At 39.5% G+C, this 24308-nt stretch overlaps 1 protein-coding gene and 2 pseudogenes across 3 annotated transcripts in view; all 3 read right to left on the reverse strand.

Moving 5' to 3' along the window:
• Positions 1-24308, reverse strand: part of PZP (PZP alpha-2-macroglobulin like) — a 71814-nt gene that overhangs the window by 33627 nt on the left and 13879 nt on the right. For all 3 annotated transcript variants that reach the window (XM_002752326.7, XM_009003572.5, XM_017975946.4), the window contains exons 11-15: positions 22714-22875; positions 20926-21153; positions 19363-19426; positions 9535-9677; positions 8487-8636 (exon numbers count right to left, since the gene is read on the reverse strand). In XM_002752326.7, coding sequence (XP_002752372.4) covers positions 8487-8636; positions 9535-9677; positions 19363-19426; positions 20926-21153; positions 22714-22875 — 747 coding nt within the window. The remainder of the gene's footprint in view (positions 1-8486; positions 8637-9534; positions 9678-19362; positions 19427-20925; positions 21154-22713; positions 22876-24308) is intronic.
• Positions 2985-6434, reverse strand: LOC103795182 (DNA-directed RNA polymerase III subunit RPC5 pseudogene; annotated as a pseudogene).
• On the reverse strand, positions 19955-20612 carry LOC103795178 (M-phase phosphoprotein 6 pseudogene; annotated as a pseudogene).

Consider the following 24308-nt stretch of genomic DNA (forward strand, 5'->3'; position numbering starts at 1 on the left):
ATCTCAGTCCAAAAGATTCTAAAGCTGATAAGCAACTTCAGCAAAGTCTCAGGATACAAAATCAATGTGCAAAAATCACAAGCATTCCTATACACCAACAACAGGCAAGCAGAGATCCAAATCATGAATGAACTCCCATTCACAATTGCTACAAAACTATACAATACCTACAAATACAGCTAACAAGGGAAGTGAATCAAAACCACAATGAGATACCATCTCACACCAACCACTTCTCAAGGAAATCAGAGAGACACAAACAAATAGAGAAACATTCCATGCTCATGGATGAGAAGAATCAATGTAATGACAATGGCCATGCAGCCTAAAGTATCTTATAGATTCAATGCTATTTTCATTAAACTATCATTAACATTCTTCACAGAATTAGAAAAGTCTATTTTAAAATTCATATCAAACCAAAATGAGCCTGAATAGCCAAGACAATTCTAGCAAGAAGAGCAAAGCTAGAAGCAACATGTTACCTAACTTCAAACTCTATTACAAGGCTACAGTAACCAAAACAGGATGATACCAGTACAAGAACAGTCACATACACCAATAGTGCCAAATAGAGAACTCAGAAATAAAACCGCACACCTACAGCCATCTGATCTTTGACAAACTTGACAAAACCAAGCAATGGGGAAAGGATTCCCTATTCAATATATGGCATTGGGAGTGCTGGCTAGCCATATGCAGAAAATTGAAACAGGACCCCTTCATTATGCCATATACAAAAATTAACTCAATGAACTAAAGACTTAAATGTGAAACCCCAAACTATAAAGACCCTGGAAGAAAATCCAGGCAACACTATTCAGGAGATAGGCACAGGCAAAGATTTCATGGTGAAAATGCCAAAAGTAACTGAAACAAAAGCAAATATTTACAAATGGGATCTAATTAAAGAGCTCTGCACAGCAAAAGAAACTATCATCAGAGTGAACAGACAACTTAAAGAATGAGAGACAATGTTCGCAGTCTGTTAAGCTGAGAAAGGCCTGATATCCAGAGTCTACAAGGCACTTAAACAAATTTATAAGAAGTAAGATCTCATCTAAAAGTTGGCAGAGGACATGAACAGACACTTCTGAAAACAAGACATACATACAGCTAACAAATGTATGAAAAAAACTCTCAGCATCATTATTTCTCTAATTTCTCATTAGAGAAATGTGAATCAAAACCACAATGAGATACCATCTCACACCAATCAGAATGGCTGCTACTAAAAAGTCAAAAAACAGCAGGTTCTGGTGAGGTTTGGAGAAAAAGGAACGCTTTTTAAATGTTGGTTGGAGTATAAATTAGTTCAACCATTGTGGAAGAAAGTGTGGTAATTCTTCAAAGACCTAGAGGGGAAAATACCATTTGACTCAGCAATTGCATTGCTGCATGTATACCCAAAGGAATATAAATCATTCTGTTGTAAAGATACATGCAGGCATATGTTCACTGCAGCACTATTCATGATAGCAAAGGCATGGAATCTATCTAAATGCCCATCAGTGGTAGACTAGATAAAGAAAATGTGGTACATATACACAATGGAATACTATGCAGCCATAAAAAGGAATGAGTTCATGTCCTTTGCAGGGACATGGATAGAGCTGAAAACCATTATTCTCAGCAAACTAACACAGAAACAGAAAACCAAACACTGCATGTTCTCACTTATCAGTGGGAGGTGAATAATGAGAACACATGGGGAGAACAACACTTATTAGGGCCTGTCAGAGGGAAGGGTGTGGCAAGGGAGAGCATCAAGAAGAATAGCTAATAGGTGCTTGGCTTAATACCCAGATGTGTTTGTTGTACCTCTGAAGTTAAAATAAAAGTTGAATAAATAAATAAATAAATAACATGTAGTCCATATTCAAAATAAAAATAAAGGAATCACATAGGCACATAAGTGAACTTATATCATGTATATTGGATAGACCAATGTCTATGCAATTGCAAACGCAAGGTACTTTTTATGGAAAAGGTGACTCAACAGAATCAAAAATCCACAGGGCAGGGCCAGAGGCCTGAATATTTATCCCTGGACTGATTTAAGATTGAGTCAGAATCAGAGAACTTCCATTTGCCTGGCTTGACGTCAGAGTAACTATGGACCAGTAACCCCTAAGGGCCCCTTGTTTCCCCCTTTTTGAGCAGGAGTGTCAATAGTGATTGTTCTATACCAGTTCCACCACTGTATGTTGTATAAGGCCAAATAACTTGAGTACACATCAGTTCAATGCCTTTGTGTCTAGATGTATTATTGTACCTGAGGAATCATATCTGAGGGGTCTTATGTGTACTTGGACCTGATTTAAATGATATTTAGCCTGTGAGCTGTTAGTATTTTATAACGAGAATTTTTGGGACCTCAGAGAGAGGACTGAGTATATTTTACATGTGGGAGCTCATAAATTTCTAGGGGTCAGAGGTCAGGCTGTGGAGACAGCTTCCAAAATTGCCCACAACAATCTCTGCCTCCTGGTATTCATGCCCTAATATTATTCATGCCACAATGAATAAGGTAGACCACTATAGCCAATGGGGTATTGTGGAAATGTGGAGACATGACTTTCAAGCTTAGGTCATAGAAGATATTACAACTTTAGCACTCTGGGAACACATTGGCTCTCTTGGATCACATGCTCTGGAGAAAATCAGCCGCCATGTTATGAGGACACCGGCAGCTCTAGGATGTCTGTGTGGTGAGGAACTGAGCCCTCCTGACAATAGCATTCGAGAAACCTGTCTTGGAAGCAGATCTTCCAAGCTGTCAAGCTGTCAGGTGACTGAAGCTCTGACCACCATGTTAATCACAGTCACTGCAGATGACAGGCTAGACTCACCTAGCTAAGCTGCTCTGAATTCCTGACTCACAGAAGCTGCATATGATAAGAAATGTTGATTGTTTCAAATTGTACTGCAAAGAAGGTCCCAGCTGGTCTCTTCTGGCTGAGACTACCACTGGCTGAGGATGATCCCTTCTGTCCACTGCACCATGAGATGGTCAGTTCCTCTTGCTCTGTCGTCTGAAGCAAGTCGAGGCTCTACTTCTGGTTCTGCCCTTAGTCCTTGGGCTTGGATTGCCTGCGTTAGTTGTTTGCTACTACTGTCAAGACTGTACTGTCCCTTTAAGGTACCACATGCCACCATAGCTTACACAGCACTCAGTACTTTATCTACCTCCTGTTTACTGAGATCTTCTACACACTCTTAAGTCAACCGAGACTGGGTCATGTTTCGGCGTACTCGGTAATTTTTGGAAAAAATTTCAAGCAAAACCTGTCAATGCTGATCGCTCATATCTTCAGACTCCCAGAGGGCAAACACTTTCTGCTCATCGGGGAAGCAGCAGTCTGTGGGGGAAAAGGCACCAGTATCTGCTTCCAACCAGCGGCCAGCACAGAGTCCTGCAGGATGCGGTCTGAGATGCCGCTGAAGAGCGTGTGGCCAGGGGCCAGGCTGGCCAAATGCCGGTTGAAGAGGCGCTTGAGTTCGCTCAGCGTGAGCACAAACTGTCTCTGAAAGGCGGTCTCCACAAAGGCCCTCAGGTCCCGGGCCACTGGGGTGCTATCACAGCCTGGGGGCGGATGCACGTTGAAGCTGTCCGTGCCCGCAGCCCTCCCAGGAGGCAGCCCCTTGGCCAGCCTGCTGTGGAGGCCTCCGCTGGGGGAAGTGTCCGTGGGCTCCTCCCGGTCGTCGTCGCCCTCGCCCTCCTCGCTCACTGGCTCCTCCTTGATCCGCACAGCGGGCGGGACCGCAGGCGCCCGCAGCTGCTCCTTCCGCCGCTGCAGCTCCTGCTCTAGCAACGCGTGGTTCTGCTGGGCCTTGGTTTTGGCTACTTGGATCCACTGGTCCCCAGAGACCAGCCCGACAGGCCCTGATTGTGCATCCGGCTTCTTTGGCATGGTTTCCTTTACAAGATTGTAGACCTTTTCCAGTTTGGCCTGGATGCCCGTCCACAGCGTGTGCTGGCGCTGGACCACATCCGGGTGCTTTTTGATGAACTCCCCGTCATAAGGCAGAATGAACTCCCAACCTTTGTTGATCCTCACCAAAGCCACGTGCTCCAGGAAGTCTTTCACGTCCTCGGCGCAGAGTTTGGTCACTGTTGCCATCTCCTTCCTAACCACCCAGCGGCTCTGCGTGACCTTCCACATAAGGAAGTCTCGGCCCCTGCAGAGCACCTCCGCGGGCACGCCGCTGTGAGGGCTGGATGAGTCCTTGGGTTACAGGATGTAACTCTTCACCACCTTGATGTTGGACCAACATCGCCACCTTCTGGATGCCCCGCAGAACAGCCACGGAATCGATGGACGGGCCCAGGAGGCTCATCAAGTTGGCTATAGGCATGACCTTCACGTTCTTCATCAGGATCTTGATCTGATTGGCCAGGGGCAGCGTGCGCAGCTGGGCCAAGGACAGGACGTTGCTGGGGGCCACAAGCTTGTCTTTCTCCTCCTCCTGGCTGGGCGGCATCAGCATCAACAGGTACTCACTGGGTGTCTTGACAAGCTCTGTGTTTTCCACCCCGCTCGAACCTGGCCATAACAGGTACTGGCGCTCGTGCTCAGAGCGGCTTTCAGGTCACAGCAATGCAGGTGGACCCGGGCCTCCTCCGCATGCTTCTGCATGAACTCATAGGACTGCAGGTGGTGCTGGCGGGCCTGCTCTGACTCTGGCCGGGAGAACCACACCGTGATCTGCTTATATTTTGCTTGTTATTTGCTTTCATTCTCATAATAAAGAGAGTGTATACTGACATGGGCAGGATGATAAAAACCATGGTTTAAGATTTTTTTTTTTTTTTTGGTAAACTTAATGCCAACAAAGTCTAAGTTATGTTTACAACATTAAGAAAACCTCAAAAGTTTTTAATTTTTAAAATGCCTAGAAGACAATATTTAGTCTTGGATTATCTACCTGCTGAGACCTCCGCCTATTTCATTAGACCAAACTGAATTGCTCTACTGTTGGGATTCTGTGGCCACTTTACCTTTGACAACAACCTACTTTATGTAGCAGTCTCAGCTATTTGCACGAACCATAGCAAAAAAAAAAATTAGAATCAAATTCATCTCCTCTTAATGTTTGCAGAAAGACGTAAACAAAACCAGGTAAGTAAGGAACAATGCGTAAGTGAGGTTATCACACTTTGATGTAAAAATTTCTATTTTGTGTATTTTAAAAATAAATGCTAACATTAAACTAGAAAAAAAAAAAGAAAGAAATGTTGATTGTTTTAAGCCACTAGGTTTTGAAGAAAATTGTTAAGCAGCGGTGGACAGCTAACACAAAACCCTTTCTACTTCTTTATGTACCTTTGTTTTTGAGTAGAATTAAACAGGTATGTAAATGAGCATCTATTATTTATATTGGGTGAACTAATGAATTCTGTTGTTATTCAAAGCAACCAAGCCTAAAGGTTTTTTTTTTTTTTGAGACGGAGTTTCGCTCTTGTTACCCAGGCTGGAGTGCAATGGTGCGATCTCGGCTCACCACAACCTCTGCCTCCTGGATTCAGGCAATTCTCCTGCCTCAGCCTCCTGAGTAGCTGGGATTATAGGCACGCGCCACTGTGCCCAGCTAATTTTTTTGCATTTCTATTAGAGACGGGGTTTCACCATGTTGACCAGGATGATCTCGATCTCTTGACCTCGTGATCCACCCTCTTTGGCCTCCCAAAGGCCTAAAGGTTTTTATAACGTTATCGTCTAAAATCTCCAGTTATGTTCATAATTCCTTCCCACCTCCACAACATTCCAAGCTTACCAGCCCTTACTGAAGCGACTATTAAACGTATATGACTAAACAGAGTAAGACGGACGTCAACTGTTGAGAGGCAGACTAAACTCCTTTACTCTATGCTGTAATTAATAGCTTAGAATAGACTGTTGTCAATACAGAGTGTAATAATATCAGGCATGTTTCCAAAGAAAGCACTCAGAAAGTTTTCTTGTTTCAGGTTAACTTCTTGAAGTTGTTTTCTCTAACTAAAATACAGAAACGTAGTCATTGTCTCTTGCATAATAGTTATTACGCTATGAGGAGATATTTTGACCTATTAATAAAATATGAATTAAGATTGAGAAAAACTTTGATTATAGGAGTCCCCCTGATCTGTGGTTTTGGTTTCCAGGATTTCCACTGTCTGTGGTCAACTGTGATCCAAAAATACTAAATGGAAAATTCAGAAATAAACAGTTCACAAGTTTTAAATTGCTGTCATTCTGAGCAGCATGATGAAATCTCCCACCATCCTGCTTCATCCTGCTCAGGATGTGAATTCTCCCTTTTTCCGGTGGATCCACACTATAGTTATTCCCTGCCCTTTAGTCACCTAGTCTTCTCAGTTATAAGATTGAGTGTCAGAGTATCACAGTGTCACAGTATCAAGTTACCCTTATTTTACTTTGTAATGGCCCCATTGGTCCAGAGTACTGATGCTGGCAATTCAGAGGTGAAAGAGAAGCCGGAAAGTACTTCCTTTATGAGAAAAGGTGAAAGTTCTCCATTTGATAAGGAAAGAAAAGAAAATGTATGCTGAGATTGCTAAGATCTATGGCAAGAACAAGTCTTCTATCCATGAAATTGTGAAGAAGGAAAAAGAAATTCATGTTAGTTTTGCTGTCACATCTCAAACTACAAAAATTATGGCTAAAGCATGCGATAAGTGCTTCGTTAAGATGGAAAAGGCATTAAATTTGTGGGTGGAAGACAGGAACAGAAACGTGTTCTGGTTGATGGCATTGGGTTCAGTGCTATCCACAGTTTCAGACATCCACTGGAGGCCTTGGGACATACCCCTGCAGATAAGGGGCACTAGTGGGTATGCTCCAACCTCAAGAATGTTAATTTTGATAAGTAATAATAGGACAGGGGTCTCGGCTATAGTTATCTCACAGTTATTATTATTACTATTATTATTTTTGAGATGGGGGTCTCACTTTATTGCCCAGGCTGGAGTGCAGTGGTGCTATCTTGGCTCACTGCAACCTCTGCCACCCAGGTTCCAGCAGTTCTTCTGCCTCAGCCTCCTGAGTAGCCGGGATTACAGGCACCTGCCTCTGCAGCTGGCTAATTTTTGTATTTTTAGTAGAGACGGGTTTCACCATCTTGGTCAGGGTGGTCTTGAATTCCTGACCCTGTGATTCACATGCCTCGGCCTCCTAGAGTGGTGGGATTATAGGCATGAGCTACCATGCCAAGCCTATCTCAGAGTTTAAAATTTTAATAGACATGAAGTAGAAACTAGAACAAACAAAAGAAACTTTCATATTTCTAATTTGTCAACCAACATTGAAAATCAATAATACATACCAAATGGATACATTGATTGATCCTTTTAAATGATTCATGAGGCAGTTAAAGCTATAAAATTTCTCATAACTTTTTGTCAATGATCAAATCGTAACAACCTCATTTTTTCTTGTATTATGTTAAAAGAATTTCAAATATGAGTAATCTAGTTTTAAATAGGTTAGACAAGTAGGTTCTGAGCTTTTCCCTTCCTTCTGATAATTGTTCTTCAGAAATCCCATATTAGATAGTATTTTCTCCAAATGGCACTTATTAACCAATGTTCACCTTTTATTTCGCTGAGTCACGTATAGCTTTTGTTTAATTGACTATAAGGACAAGTCCGTGGTATGTTTCCTTCTGTTTCCTCAGCTTCTACAACAGATCTGGCATGTAGTAAGCTTGAAATAATAAAATTAATAAATCATCATGACATGCCAGATGTTACCCCCATGAATTAATATAACTGTAGTAAATAGCAGAGAATTAAAATTTTAGTCTGTGAATCAAGTTTGCTAACAAAGGTGTAGTAGGTCTTTTTTGAAAAAATAGAAAATAATGTTCAAATCACTTATTATCACTTTCACAGATCCCAACAACTCACGAGACATAAACAGTTAGATGTGTTAAAAGGTACATAACTTCCCTTATGTTTGCGGGTATTAATTTTATAACAAGCTTACCTACTCCAGTGACCAAAAGTGACCCCCCGAGACAGGGTCCAAATTATCTAATACTTTGGCAATACATTAATTTACTCACTGTTTTAAACAAGACTATCACATAAGTGTGGAATTTTAACAAATGTAGTTTCATTAAGATTATTGTAAGACATTAATTACTGAGGTTGGGATTTGATTCTTTATAGAAATAGAAGTTGTGTCACAGAAGGAATCAAAACTGGCAGGCAGAGTTTCAGAATCACATCTCAGCTTATGTCACTCAGTCTTGAACTAATCTCTCAACTATTCTGAATCCACTTTCTCATCTTAAACTGGGACTAATACTCTCCAGAATGTTGGGCAGATTAAGTGAGAAAACCTACAAGACAGCATGAGAAACTATCAGGGACTAGACAAATGGTAAGTATTTTTATGGCTACATTTTACTCTCAATAGAGGCATCTTGCTCTGAGCCCCTGGAATGGCCCTTCCTGGTCCCTGAGGCTGCTGGAAACTCACTGAGGACCTGGAGAGTTCAGCCTCAGGCTTCATGAGCAGCACACTTTGGTCCACAGCACGAAGGGCACAGAGAGACTGCGGAGCAGCTGCCACTCGCAGGTGGGCATGTGAGGCTGGGAGACTTTGTGCTGGGCTGAAGGTCAAGTCCACCTGTGGAAAATGAAGGAAAAGTCAGCCAGTGTTTTCCCTACTTTTGTGATCTTGCAGTCACCTGCATTTCCTAAGTCATCCTTATATTCAGTTGATACAACTATGTTGTTAATTTCAGTGAGAAATCTGTTTTTACATCTTTCCTTCACTATATTGCAAAGGCTTCTTAGTAGCTTAGTCTTGTCCTATTGAGACAACTGAGGCAGAATAAGGATAGATACCTTGTTTAACTTTTAGATGGCCATCTTTTGTTTTGTTTTGTTTTGTGACAGAGTCTTGCTCTATCACCCAGGCCAGAGTGCAATGGCATGATCTTGGCACACTGCAACCTCCGCCCCCCAGGTTCAAGCAATTCTCCTGCCTTAGCCTCCTGAGTTGCTGGGATTACAGGTGCATGCCACCACATCCAGCTCTTTTTTGTATTTTTAGTAGAGATGGGGCTTCTCCATGTTGGCCAGAGTTGTCTCGAACTCCTGACCTAGTGATCCACCCGCCTTAGCTTCCCAAAGTGCTGGGATTACAGGCATGAGTCACCGCGCCCCACTGGCCATCTTTATCTCTGATACATGATAAGGTAATTCTAGGTATTTGTACTTATTCTTCAGGATTTGGGAACTTTTGAGTCTTAGCATTTTACATACTCACACAATTGAATCAGCAGAGAAGACCATCATTAACACAACATTGATTATATTTTATTTGGTAGCAGCTTTGTGTAATGGAAAAAGTGCTGTACTAGATGCATACAAATGTGGGTCTTACATAAACTTGTTGGGAACTGTTGGGCAACCCATTTTACTTTTCTGAACTCAGTTTTCTCTGGGGTGAAATAGATGGCAGTATCTAGATTACACTATCATTTATTTGTGTTCTTTGAATTTTATGTGAAATCACTCACCTTGTTGGCTAGACAGTTTTCAATCTCAAACTTTTCAGAGTCTCCAACAACTTCTCCATCTGGTAAAATGGCAAAGAGGAACATTCGTGCAATGGGAGCAATGTCTGACTCCACAGGGAAGGATAAGGCAAAAGTGCCTTTCACTGGAACATGGAGAGAATGAGACAAAACGGTGATAAGTCAGGACGCTATTCCTTGGTCTTACCCAGTTTAGACTATGTCCATTCGTTCAATGGCTTAGTTTCTTTATGTGCATTTAGTTATGTGGTGAAATTAGTAGGCCAATGTATCCCTTCAGAACTTCACTTGTAGCATAAGTTAACAAAGTTCCTTTCACTCATATTTTTTTAATCTGATATTCCACTTAACTGTTGCCTTAATCAATTAAATATCAGTAGCTCCAAATTTTATGCATATATATGTGACTATTTTATTTACATTTCAGACTAGAGGTGATTCTCAATTTAAATATAGAGGTATAATTTGTAAGATATTATGAGTTTATTTTATAATATATGACTTTTAAGAAGCTCCGTATGTAAAAAAAAAAAAAAGTTCATACTAGTTGAACTTCCTAAAAGAATATTTAACTTTTAGAGTTTTCATTGCAGTGTTAAACTCTTATAAGTACATTAGTATATTTCTACTGAAAGTATTAAATGGTACCAGAAAACACTTCAGAAAATACATTACATTTTAAAGCAGGCTAATGGGCCATCACGTAGTTACAAAAGGGTAACAACAAAAGTTCCATTTTCTGAACAGTCCACTGGTAACTTGAGTAGATGTCCCACATTTAGTTGAATAATGGTAATTATACAACCACAAGAGACTTAAGGACAGCAAAGGTTCTGGGATGTTGGTACATAAAGAGAAGACAGATACCAGCTGGTGTTGGTTGTGCATCTTCCTTTCCTATACATCTCTCCTGTCCCAGATTCTCAGCTATATTGCTTTAAATTTCTGTGCTTCCAAGTTGTTTTCCAGTAACTTATTTTTGGTGAAGTTAGACAATACATATGGTAACAGAGTCTCTAGACATTGTTGAAACTCAAAATAGTAATGTAGGACAAGGACAATCATAACTGTAGAAGAACTATAATTGATTTTATTTTTTCTTGACCGTATGTGTTAAAAATTAAGTCTAATATCCTTAGAAATGTTTTACAAAGTGTAATATAATATCAGGATAAACAAGGCTAGCTATCTAATACATAACATGAAGACTGTAGTTAATAAAATGGTAGTATATTTTAGATTTCTGCTAAATGAGTACATTTTAGCTGTTCTTGACACATGCACAAACACAAATGAGTAAGTAGGTGAGATGATGGCCATGTTACTTTACATCACTGTAGTGGCCATTTTACTATCTATATGTGTCCCATAATGTTATGTTGTACACATAAATGCAATTTTTTTGAGACAGGGTCTTGCTCTGTTTCCCAGGCTGGAATGCAGTGGTGCAATCATAGCTCGAAATTCTGGGTTCATGTGATTGTACTGCTTCAGCCTCCCCAGTAGCTGGGATTACAGGTGCACAACACCATGTTTGGCTAATTTTTTATATATTTTTGTAGAGATAGGGTCTTGCTATGTATCGTAGGCTGGTCCAAAACTCCTGAGTTCAAGCAATTCTCCCAAAGTGCTGTGATTACAGGGAGCAGCCACTGTACACAGACAAAATTTCCTTTTTAAAAATAATGATATTAAAGCCCTGAGATGGGTGGTTCTCAATTAAAAACTGTTTTAACTCTATGTAGAATACAGAATTTTCCCAACTTTATGTAAATTTTATGTTAGCCTAACATTACTTATTATTTTATATCACTATGTATTTATACGTCAAAACTCTAAGCTTGAGAAGAAAGGAAGTTTAATATATCATTAAGGCTGTGTCATGCCATTCATATTTCTGTTCAGATGGACAGATCAAGATTTAGCTCAAACCTCAAAAAGGAAATAGGTTCCTTTTCTAAAAGGAAGGAAGCCCTTCTATCATTGTGTCTTGAGTTCAACATGTAAGGTGGGGTAGATTGAAACGTCATAAAGACAGCAAAAAAAATATGGTGACTTTATTGAAAAGAATAGTGATAGGAAATTAAACCTTTTAATAATAAAATTTCCCAGCACATATGTGTGCATGCACCCTGCCTTGCCACTGCTGGCAGCCTGAGTACACTCCATCGCTCCCTACCCCATCACACTGCCACTGACATCAGAGCACTGGCAGGCACTTAGTCCACCAACCCACCTCTGCTAGGACTCTGCCCCTGCACTGGGGCTGCCAGTGCAAAACTAGGCACAAAACGCAGACCCACCCCTAGCCACATGCAGATACTGCTGCCAGTGTGAATGCACACAAAAGATTCATACAGTCCTGCACCCACCAGCACCCCACCCCCATGCTAACACCACCATCAATGTAAATGCATGCACAGTTGCTGGTGGGGATCCCCCAATCCTCTGAGTCATACTGCCATGACCACTGCTGTGAATGCCTGCACGAGGGCCAGAAACTTGGTGCCTGCTAACACCCTGCTATAGCTGATGAGGGTGTACTCCACCACTCTGCCACTGCCTCTGCTGCTGGTACATGTGAATGAGGATTGATCCCACTGCCACTGTCCTGCAAAGTGCTTTGGCTGACATCACCCATGGGAGTCTTGTGATCAGTGGTCTGGGAGTACCTTGGCCCCTTTAGTGCAGCAGGTTCCTAACCTCGAGGAGCCAGAGAACAAAGTTGGAGCCAGATACCAGTTTCTAAGAGTTATAGCATTCAATCCAGGAGTCCGAGCAAAGGCTTGCCCCTCCCTGTCCCTACTGCCCATGAATCTTCTGGTAACAAAGTCAGTTAACTGAAGCCACCTTATACCATAATCAAACCCCCAAGGTCATCAAATAAGATAAAAGGAAAAAATTGAAACAACAGCAATTTCTTTTTTCTTTTTCTTTTAAAGACAGAGTTTTGTTCTGTCACCCAGGCTGGAGTGCAATGATACAATTTCGGCTCACCACAGCCTCTGCCTCCATGATTCTCCTGCCTCAGGCTCCCAAGTAGCTGGGATTACAGGCATGAGCTACCACACCCAGCTAATTTTCTATTTTTAGTAGAGATGGGGTTTCTCCATGTTGGTCAGGCTGGTCTTGAACTCCCGACCACAGATGATCTGCCCACCTCAACCTCCCAAAGTGCAGGGATTACAGGCATGGGCCACTGTGCCTGGCAAACAACAGCAATTTCTAAGACTGAAGAAACATCAACTCACGAAGATGAGAAAGAACCAGCACAAGAACTCTGACAACTCAGAAAGCCAGAGCATCTTTTTTCCTCCAAACAATCACACTAGTTTTCCAGCAAGGGTTCTTAACTGGGCTGAGATGGCTGAAATGACAGAAATATAATTCAGAATGTGGATAGGAATGAAGATCATTGAGAGTCAGGAGAATGTTGAAACCCAATCTAAGAAGCTAAGAATCACAATAAAATGATGCAGGAGCTGACAGACACAATAATCAGTAGAGAAAGGAACATAACCAACCTGACAGAGCTGAACAACATTCTACAAGAATTTCATAATGCAATCACAAGTATTAACAGCAGTATGGATCAAGTTGAGGAAAGAATCCCAGAGCTACAAGATTGACTTTCGGAAATACAACAGTCAGACAAGAATAAAGAAAAAAGAATGAAAAGGAATGAACAAAACCTCTGAGAAATGTGGGATTGATTATGTTTGTAAAAAGACTGAATCTAATCTTCTTGGTGTCCCTGAAAGAGATAAGCAGAATGAAAGCAACTTGGAAAACATATTTTATGATATCATCCATGAAAACTTCCCCTCCTAACTAGAGAGGCCAAATTTGAATTCAGGAAATACAGAGAACCCCAAAATATACTTCACAAGAAGGTCATCCCTAAGACATGTAATCATCACATTCGCCAAGGTTGAAATGAAAGAAAAAAAAAGTGTTAAAGGCAGCCAGAGAGAAAGAACAAGTCACCTACAAAGGGAAGCTCATCAGATTAATAGTGTGGCTCTTAGCAGACACCTTACAAGTTATAGAAGATTGGGAGCCTTTTTTTTTTTTTTTTTTTTTTGAGACGGAGTCTTACTCTGTCACCAGGCTGGAGTGCTGTGGCAAGATCTCGGCTCACTGTAACTTCTACCTCCCAGGTTCAAGTAGCTCTTCTCCTTCAGCCCCCTGAGTAGCTGGGAGTACAGGTGCACACTACCACACCCAGTTAATTTTTGTATTATTGGTAGAGATGGGGTTTCATCATGTTGGCCAGGATGGTCTCCTTCTCCTGACCTCATGATCTGCCCACCTCAAACACCCAAAGTGCTGGGATTACAGGCATGAGCCACTGAGCCCAGCCAATATTCTTAAGGAAAAGAAATGTCAACCAAAAATTTCATATGTAGCCGAACTAAACTTCATAAGTGAAGGAGAAATAAGATCCTTCTCAGACAAGCAAATGCTGAAGGAATTTGTTATCACTGAACCCATCTTCTATGAGCTCTAGAAAGAGGCACTAAATATAAAATGGAGAGACTATTACCAGCCACTACGAAAACACACTGAAGTACACAGACCAGTGACACTATAGAGCAACTACACAAACAAGTTGACAGACAGCTAACAATGTGATGACAGTTTCAAATTCACACATCTAAATATTAACCTCAAATTTAAACAGACTAAATGCCTCAAGAGGCACAGTGGCAAGCTGGAGGAAGAAGTAAGACCCAGTGGTATGCTGTCTTTAAGAGACCCATCTCACATGCAGTGACACCCATAAGCTCAAGATAAAGGGAAGGAGAAAAACCTGCCAAGCAAATGGAAATTAGAAAAAAGCAGGGATTGCAAGACTAATTTCAGACAAAACAGACTTTAAACCAAGAAAGCACACACACACAAAAGACAAAGGAGGGAATTGCATAATGGTAAAGGGTTTCATTCATCAAGAAGACCTAACTAAACAAAATCTATATGCACCCAACACAGGAGCTCCCAGATTCATAAAACAAGTTCTTAGAGACATTCAAAGAGACTTAGACTCCAACACAATAATATTGAGAAACTTCCACACTCCACTGACAGTAATAGACAGATCATCATGGCAGAAAATTAACAAAGACACTTAGGATCTGAGCTCAGCACTGGATCAAAATGGATCTGATAGACCTCTACAGAACTATCCACCCCAAAATAATAGCAAGTACATTATTTTCAACTGCATATGGCACTACTCTAAAATCGATCACACAATCAGACATAAAACAATCCTCAGCAAATTAAGAAAAGTGAAATCATACAACCCACACTCTTGGATCACCATATGTTTAAAATATAATTCAATATGAAGAAAATCTCTCAAAATCATACAATTACATATAAATTAAACAACCTGCTCCTGCATGATGTTTGGGCAAATAATAAAATTTAGGCACAAATCAGGAAGTTTTTGAAACTAATGAGCAAAAAGATACAATATACCAGGATTTCTGGGACACAGCTAAGGCAGTGTTAAGAGAGAAACTTAGAGCACTAAATGTTCACATCAAAAAGAAAGACCTCAAATTAACAACCTTACATTGCAACTAAAAGAACTAGTGGGTCAGCTGTGCTGTGCAGGGAATCCATGCCACACCCTAATCCCTATTTGCTCTTCAGAGCCTGAAAGTTACAGCAATGGAGTCTGCAAGAGAGAAAAAATGGCAGCCAGCCTCTCCTTCTCTGAGTTCTGTCTCTGGGAAATGTTGAGTTGCTACCAGCCTGAAAACCCTGATGGGGGTGGGGTGGTGGCAGCTGGAGTCCCAGGTTGTGGGGTCCTCTCAATGAGGAGAAGTGGGATTCACATAAAAAATAGTCTGACCAAACATCCTTGATGAACACTGATGCAAAAATCCTCAACAAAATATTTGCAAACCAAATCCAGCAGCACATCAAAAAGCTTATCCACCATGATCAAGTAGACTTCATCCCTGGGATACAAGGTTGATTCAACATATGCAAATCAATAAAGGCGATTCATCATAGAAACAGAACTAAAGACAAAAACCTATGGTTACCTCAATAGATGCAGAAAAGGATTTCAGTAAAATTCAACACCTCTTCATGTTAAAAACTCCCAATAAAATGGTTATTGAAAGAACATATCTCAAAATAATAAGAGCCACTTATGACAATCTCACAGTCAACATCATACTGAATGGGGAAAAGCTGGAAGCATTCTCCTTAAAAACTGGCACAAGACAAGGATGTCCTCTTTCGCCATTTCTATTCAACACAGTATTGGAAGTCCTGGCCAGAGCAATCAGGCAAGACAAAGAAATAAAGGGCATCCAAATAGAAAGAAATGAAGTCAAACTATCTGTGTTTGCAGATGACATGATTCTATATCTAGAAAACCCTATAGTCTTGGCCCAAAAGCTCCTTAAGCTGAGAAGTGACATTAGCAAAATTTCAGGATATAAAATCATTTGCAAAAATTACTAGCATTCCTGTATCAACAATAGCCAAGCCAACAGCCAAATCAGGAATGCAATTCCATTTACAACTGTCACAAAAAGAATAAAATACTTAGAAATACAGCTAACCAGGGAGGCAAAAGATCTCTACAATGAGAATTATAAAACACTGCTCAAGGAAATCAGAGATGACACAAACGAATGGAAAAATATTCCATGCTCATGGATAGGAAGAATAAGTATCATGAAAATGGTCATATTGCCCAAAGCAACTTATAGATTCAACACTATTCCTACCAAATGACCAATGGCATCCTTCACAGACCTAGAAAAAACTGTTTTAAAATTCATATGGAACTAAGAAAAAGACCAAATAGCCTAGGCAATCCTAAGCAAAAAGAACAAAGGAGGATACATCATGCTACTCAACTTCAAACTAAACTAAAGGGCTACAGTTACCAAAACAGCATGGTACTGGTACAAAAACAGACAAACAGATCAATGGGACAGAATACAGAGACCAGAAATAATATTGCACACCTACAATCATCTGATCTTCAAGAAACCTGACAAACACAAGGAAAGGACTCCCTATTCAATAAATGGTGCTGAGATAACTGGCTAGTCATAGGCAGAAGACTGAAACTGGACCCCTTCCTTATACAATACAAAAATCAACTCAAGATGGGTTAAAGACTGAAATATAAACCCAAAAAGTATACAAACTCTGGAAGACAACCTAGACAATACCATTCTGGACATAGGAACTGAAAAGATTTCATGAAGAAAAGGCTTAAAGCAATTGCGACAAAAGCAAAAATTGACAAATGGTATCTAATTAACCTAATGACCTTCTTTTGCACAGCCAAAGAAACTATCCGTAGAGTAAACAGACAACTTAGAGAATGAGAGAAAACTCTTGCAAACTATGCATCCAATAAAGGTCTAGTATCCACCATCTATGAAATTTAAACAAATTTACAAGGAAAAAACAAACCACCACATTAAAAAGTGGGCGAACAACATGAATAAACACTTTTCAAAAGAAGATATACATGTGGCCAACAAGCAAATGAAAAAAGCTAAATACAACCGAATATTAGAGAAATGCAAATAAAAACCACAATGACATATCATCTCACATCAGTCAGAATGGCTATCATTAAAAGTCAAAAAATAACAGATATTGCCAAGGTTGTGGAGAAAGGGGAATGCTTATACACTGCTGATGGGAATGTAAATTAGTTCAGCCATTGTGGAAAGCAGTGTGGCAATTCCTCAAAGAGCTAAAAACAAAACTATCATTTGAGTCAAGAATTTCAGTACTGGGTATATTCCCAAAGAATAGAAATTGTTCTGTCATAAAGACACATGCACACTTATGTTCATTGCAACCCTATTCACAATAGCAAAGACATGGAATCAACATAAATGCCCATCAGTGGAAGACTTGATAAAGAAAATGTGGTACATATACACCATGGAACTATGCAGCCATAAAAAAGTACACTATCATGTCCTTTGCAGGAACATAGATGGAGCTAGAAGCTATTACTCTTAGCAAAATAATGCAGGAACAGAAAACCAAATACTGCACATTCGCAGTTATAAGTGGGAACTAAATGATGAGAACATATGGCTACAAAGAGGAGAACAACACACGGTGGGGTCTGTCTGAGGGTGGAAGGTGGGAGGAGGGAGAGCAGAAGACAATGAGGCCTACTGGAGGGTGGAGGGTGGGTGGAAGAAGAAGATTAGACAAAATAACTATTGAGTACTAGGCTTAGAACCTGGGTAATGAAATAATCTGAACGATAATCCCTGTGACATGAGTTTACCTACATTAACAAACCTGCACATGTATCCTTCAAACCTAAAATAAAAGATTAAAAAATAAAATAAAAATAAATGGTAAAATTTGAGAAGGCTTCATTATTTAAAATCTGAATTCTGAAAATTAAACAGACAAATAGTTTAGGAATAATAATTTGGGTAGTATGAAGAATAGTGTAAAAAGAAAACACTATGAGGAAGCTCAACTTGGACAATTTGAAAAGTTTTAAAAATTTGAATTTAGGCAAATTGTGAACAAAATTCTTGTATCTTAGAGGTGTAAGAGCTTTCAACAATTCTTCAGTGAAAAGTAAATCAGTAATTAATAAGTATTAAAATATGTGGTTAACATTGTTTTTTGATGAAACAATTGATGTAATTAGCTATATAGAGAAATTTTTTCTAATTGAGTCAATTACTTTCAATAAAATGTGGCATCTTCACAAAGTAAATAATTAAATAACTATTCCTCATTTTACTATATAGAGATTTTTACACAGGCTCTTCGAAGAAAATTAAAGTTGAAATATTAGAAAAGAAAAAATAAATATTTTAAAACCTTCGATTATTGCTGTGAACGTGATACATATAGCAGTATTAGAAGAAAATTATTCAACAAGAATTGAGGGGGAACAATCTACACATTGGGCTCCAGTCTCCATATCTAAATGTCTCTGCACTAGAAGCGGGAAAAACCAATATTCAAAACTGGCAGCAGTCTTTAATGCTTAATTAAAATAATTATTAATTATTAGAGTACTGATTAATAACTTGTATATTTCAACCTTCTCAAAATTGTTTCAGTTTTCAAAATTGAAAAATAAAAATTAAAAATGGATATTTTATTTTTCCAGCTTAGCAGGAAGAGAAAACACAAAAAGAGAAAATAGGCATGCAGCAAATCCTAATGGTTATTAAGTTTAGCTCAGGGGTGCAGTGAAAATTGGTAAAATGTTTGCCTTAGTTTAGCTTAATTACAAAAATGTTCATGGGTTCTCTTTTCAGTGGTTTAACCTCTACATTATTTGACTTACAGTGGAAAATACTCTTGGTTCCTTAGTCCCCATTTTATTCTTGAAGGGAATCCAATTTCATGTATAATGTACTCATGGTCTGGCACAGAAAAAAAAAATCTAGCACGTTTCTTCCTTCCCATTCCCATGATAATTACTCTGTTCTCTGCAATATTAACATAATCAATGTACATTTCATTAGGGGTGGAGATGAATAGAAGTAAGCTTAGATTTTAAAAAGATTTTCATTTTACTGTTAGAAGAAACAAACTAAAGTGAAAAAATAGTGTCCTTTTGCAGAGTGACTGATACAGAGTAGAAAACAAAATTTACCTGTTCAGTGTTGAATTTTAAAATGCCAAAGAGTCACAAGGAGAGCATTTTCCTGTGTGTCCTCCTTACTGTGAAGAGGTGATAGAAATGATTTCCCTATTGGTGAACTGTCACTGAAGGAAGGGTAAGGACGTGTTAGGGAAGCAGGGAGAGATGAACCTGAGGATACTCACTGTCTCCTGACTCCACAGGCAGAGTGTGGGTTCCAGATCTGACTATGCCTCCTTTAGCCATGATCTGAAATGAAAAAACAGTAAAAAAACTTTTCTTGAGCTGGACACAGATCTCAGCAACCTATCCCCTCATAACTCACTTTCTTTTTTTTTTTTTTTCATGTCAAAGTAGATTTTTATTACAGAAAAATTTTTTCTATTAATTCATTGCTTTAAATAAAGCAACATAATACCATAAACTGACAATGACCTGGTAGCATGTAAATACTTAAGTCCAGAGAGGCGTGTTTATTCTTGATAAATATAATAAAGGGCAGTTTAAACTTTGGCATTAGTTTACAGAGTCAATTCAAGGTCAGTGACTGGAGAACTGTATTAAGAGAAACCAGAGGTCAAAAAACTCTTCAGGAAGGAGCCCTCTAACAATGTACATTTGAAGATCAGGGGGCTAAAAATCCACTCTGAATGAACATCATTAAGCCACGGATGTACAACATCCATCAACATCTGTTTCAAAAACAGCATGTTTCTAAAATGATACATCTCTTTACAAAGTAAACATTACAGTATTAATAACTACAGAGACACCATTGTGGTGAGCCCCAGATCCACCGCTGACTTCCATGAAGCTCCCGTGGGCCATGGCTTAAGGCATCCATCTTAATCCTGGGGCTTTAAGAACATCTTCTTTGCTTTAATCGGTTGTATGTTTTCATTTTCACCTTCTTCGTAATTGGCATGGTCTCTTTCTGGCAAACTTTTTCCCAATTGTCCCCACCAAGGTCTCATATCTTCTAGCCATCTCTTTATCTGACGCATCGGGTTCCACTGCTTCATCTTCAACTTCTTCTGCTTTGTGCTTAGCATTCACATGAAGCATCAATTTCTCAACCTCAGGATTAAATCATCTGAATGACATTCTTCCATAGAGAAGATCTTCACATAATAAGAAACTCAGCTCTTCTATTATGAAACTCTCTCGTTAAGCTCTGGCAAATCCAAGTACCAGTGCTCTTCACTAATGATTTTCTTTTCTTCCTCTTCCAGTTGTTTCTTGGTTTCTGAGTCCAGTCCCCTTTGTATAAACTTCATGCGTAGCAGATTCTTGGACAACTTTGTCTTGCGCTCGGCTGCCATGGTGGCTCCTGCCCAGTGCCGCCCTCGGCCGCGACTCATCGCACATGCGCCAATGGCCCCAAGCCTGTTCGGAGGATGGGCTGGGTGGGTGACTGGGGGAGAACTGGGCTCAGCCCCACGTGGCTCACAGACAGTGCTCTGTAAATAGTTGTTATAATTTAGCTGAATGTTAGTATTTTAGTCTTTGGCATTTTACTGTTTGGGAGGTATATTAATAAAGTATATTCCTTAAAAAAAAAATGACTCACTTTCAGTTGTCAAGTCTCTGCTGGAGAGAATCAACTTCATGAAAACTCACGGATTGAAGGACGCACAACAAGAACGCAACATAGCTGTGTGCAAGTCGTTTATTTTGACATTCCTGAGCGTATTGATCACTTTTGCCTACTGACAAGCTGCAATTGTATTCCACGGCTTCATTCTTACCAGATAATGGAAACTGAACTCCGACAGCTCTCGCACGGCCTGTCTCTTCAGCATATAGTGTGCCCTGATAGTCTGTGTGTGGCCACAGGGCAGAGTACCAGCCACAGGCTCCAGGTCAACGTAACTCCCACTTAAGGAGAAAACATGACTTGCAGTGTGCTGAGCATGCTGGTGGACTTCTGTTATCCATGAATAGGGAAAACAAAAGCTGGGACGCTCACTGGAAACCTGAGCAAACACCAAAACAAAGTAAGAATATTGTCTTGAAATTCTTCGCCTTAGCTTCTCACCAAAATGAATAGTTAAAACTGTGTCTTCCACTCTAAAATACACTATGGCACTCCCTCAGACTGGTTGACAGTGAAATAAATAAATTTTCAGCCTCCCAACATTCAAATAAAAGGAAATAATCCACAAACTTCTCTCTTTTGCCCTGATTCTGCTAACTCATTACTACTTTGACATTTTCTTTCTGCCCCTCAGAACTAAAAGAAAAATGATGTCCCAGTGAGAATGATAAATAACTCCAACAAGTGGAAATGGGATTTTTCAGGTATTAGAATTACCTCATAAATTGGCTTAATTAAAATTAGGTTTTATATTAATATAACATTCTATTACCTTAAGGGCTTCAAAACTGTTTATAGTAATCGTTAGTAAATTAGCATTTATGCCTCTTATCATTATTGCGACTTCCAACCTTTAAGACCTATGTGGTTTCTGAAACTTTAAGTCTTTTGCATGTATTGCTTAGCACACAGTTCTATCCATTTCCCTCATGGTAACTGCTCCTTAGCTTTTCTTCAGACTGCACTTATTTTTTCCTAAATTTACTAGGCATATGTTATGGACTCTTCTATTTGCTCTCATAATAAAGTTCCTATTTTAATTAAAACCTTTTGCATGTAAGCACATCATACTAATAATTCACAGATCTGTTAACTCTATGAAAATAGGAATTTTAAAGTGTAGGGACACTATTCACCTTTTAAATCCTAGGGGAAGCAAGTGTCTATCACATAGAAAACATTAAACATCATTACATATTTTTAAACTGAATTAACAAGTAAACATTAAGAAACAGAAATAATTTATGTTATTTATCTACATGAAATCCATGAATTGTGGTCTTTTATAACATCTTTGTCTGAGATAGCAAGCATGAAAACTTTTTAGCTATAGAAATGTTTCCATCATCATTATTAGACAATGTGTATTGTGTGTGTGTGTGATCACTTTACAAAATTTCTAAGTACACATGGAAAAAAACATAAAACAAATTACATAAATTACTGAAGCTATAGATAATGATAGTGAAATGATCAGGCAATTTTGTGCCTTTTTTTTTTTTGAGACAGAGTCTCGCTCCGTTGCCAGGCACCAGGCTGAAGTGCAGTGGCGCGATCTCGGCTCACTGCAACATACACCTCCCGGGTTGAAGCAATTCTCCTGCCTCAGCCTCCCAAGTAGCTGGGACTGCAGGCATGCTCCACCATGCCCAGCTAATTTTTGTATTCTTTTAGTAGAGACGGGATTTCACCATGTTGGCCAGGATGGTCTCGATCTCTCGACCTTGTGATCCGCCTGCCTCAGCCTCTCCTGTAGTGTCTTTTCTAATGCCTTAATTATTTTCCATAAAATTCTATTATCTGCAAATTTATAACCTCAAAGCTATATATGTTCTTATTTCTTACTCTTAAATGCAATCTGTGTGTTTCTTCACTTCTGAATATGTCACTGTTCTTAATATTTCCTTTTGACCTCAGAGGTTTGTCTTTCCATACTTACCGTGACAAAAAGATTATTGGCCAAGATATTAGTAGTATCGATTGAAAACTGTACAAGCCCCTGTTCATTGGTGGTTGTATTAAAGTGATAATTGGCTTCATTCACAGAGATGAAGATGAGTTTATTGGGGATGGGCACACCTTTCCCATCCACCAGAAGCACCTAAAGAAGAAAAGTACTTGGTAGTTGATGTGGATAACATCCAAAGAGGACTGAAGTCATGGCAACAAATGCTTTTGCTGCTATAACTAAAACAACAACCTCTTCCCTGCCCAGAAAACCCAGCAAACCTTCATATTTACTACAGAATATTTCCTCCTATTTGGATCCTCATTCCTACATAGCTTATTTATGAAACTTTGGAGTATTTCCATTAGAATCAGGGAGGCTTTTAATAACTACAAGCCACTTAATATGCACCTGGAGTTAGAAAAACAGAAATGAATTTAAACTGGCTGTTTTCCCCTTTTCATATAGATGGAGGCTGGAATGTTTGGCTGCATACTGAACTCTAGTCTGGCAGCTAAAAAAGTCACTTCTCTGTGCTTCAGTTTTCCACCTTCATTAAAAGGGGGATGATAATATTGCCCCCTTCATATGGTAGTATTGAAGATTAAATAATTATTTAAAAATACATTAGAGGAGTAGGGTGACTATAGTTTGCAATAATCTGTTGTGATTTAAAAATAGCCAGAAGAGAATCATTTGAATTTTTAACAGAAAAAGGACAAATATTTAAGGTGATGAATATCTCAATTATACTTATTGGTTCTTGACAAATTATTTGAATGTATTAAATAATCACATGTACTCCCCCAAACTGATATTATGATGTATCAATTTAAAAATTTTTTAAATAATAAAAATACATTAGGAGATATTTGGTATATGGTAATTATTCCATAAACGTTAGTTAATAACATTATTTTTATCTCCTACAACAAATCACCTAAAAAAACCCACATGAGAAAGTTTTTTCCCTTCCCTTCCCTTCCCTTCCTTTCCCTTCCCTTCCCTTCCCTTCCCTTCCCTTCCCTTCCCTTCCCTTCCCTTCCCTGCCCTTCCCTTCCCTGCCCTTCCCTGTCCTGCCCTCCTCTCCCCTCCCTTCCCCTTCCCTCCCCTTCTCTTCCCTTCCCTTCTTCCCTGTTTTCCTTCTCTGCCTTTTCCCATTCCCTTTCCTTTTCTTCTTTTCTTTTCTTCCACAACAGGTCTTTCTCTGTTGCCCAGGCTGGAGTGCAGTGGTACCATCATAGCTCACAGCAGCATCAAAGTTCTGAGCTCAAGGGATCCTCCAGCCTCGACTTTTCAAGTAGCTGGGAAGTAGCCAACAGACCGCTGCTACTTTTTTTTTTTTTTTTTTTTTTTTTGTAGAGGCAAAGTCTCACTATGTTGCCCGGGCTGAGCTAGAACTCCTGGCCTCAGGTGATCCTCCCCACCCCACCCCCCACCCTAGCCTCCCAAAGTGCTGGGATTATGAGCATGAGCCACTATGTCTGGTCAAATGTCTTATTTACTAAATATAAAACTGGTAAAATTATTTCTATAAATAAAATTAATATTTTATTTGTTTTGTTATTATTAAAATATATACATTA

Source organism: Callithrix jacchus, chromosome 9 (assembly GCF_049354715.1).
Source record: "Callithrix jacchus isolate 240 chromosome 9, calJac240_pri, whole genome shotgun sequence".
Taxonomy (NCBI): domain Eukaryota; kingdom Metazoa; phylum Chordata; class Mammalia; order Primates; family Cebidae; genus Callithrix; species Callithrix jacchus.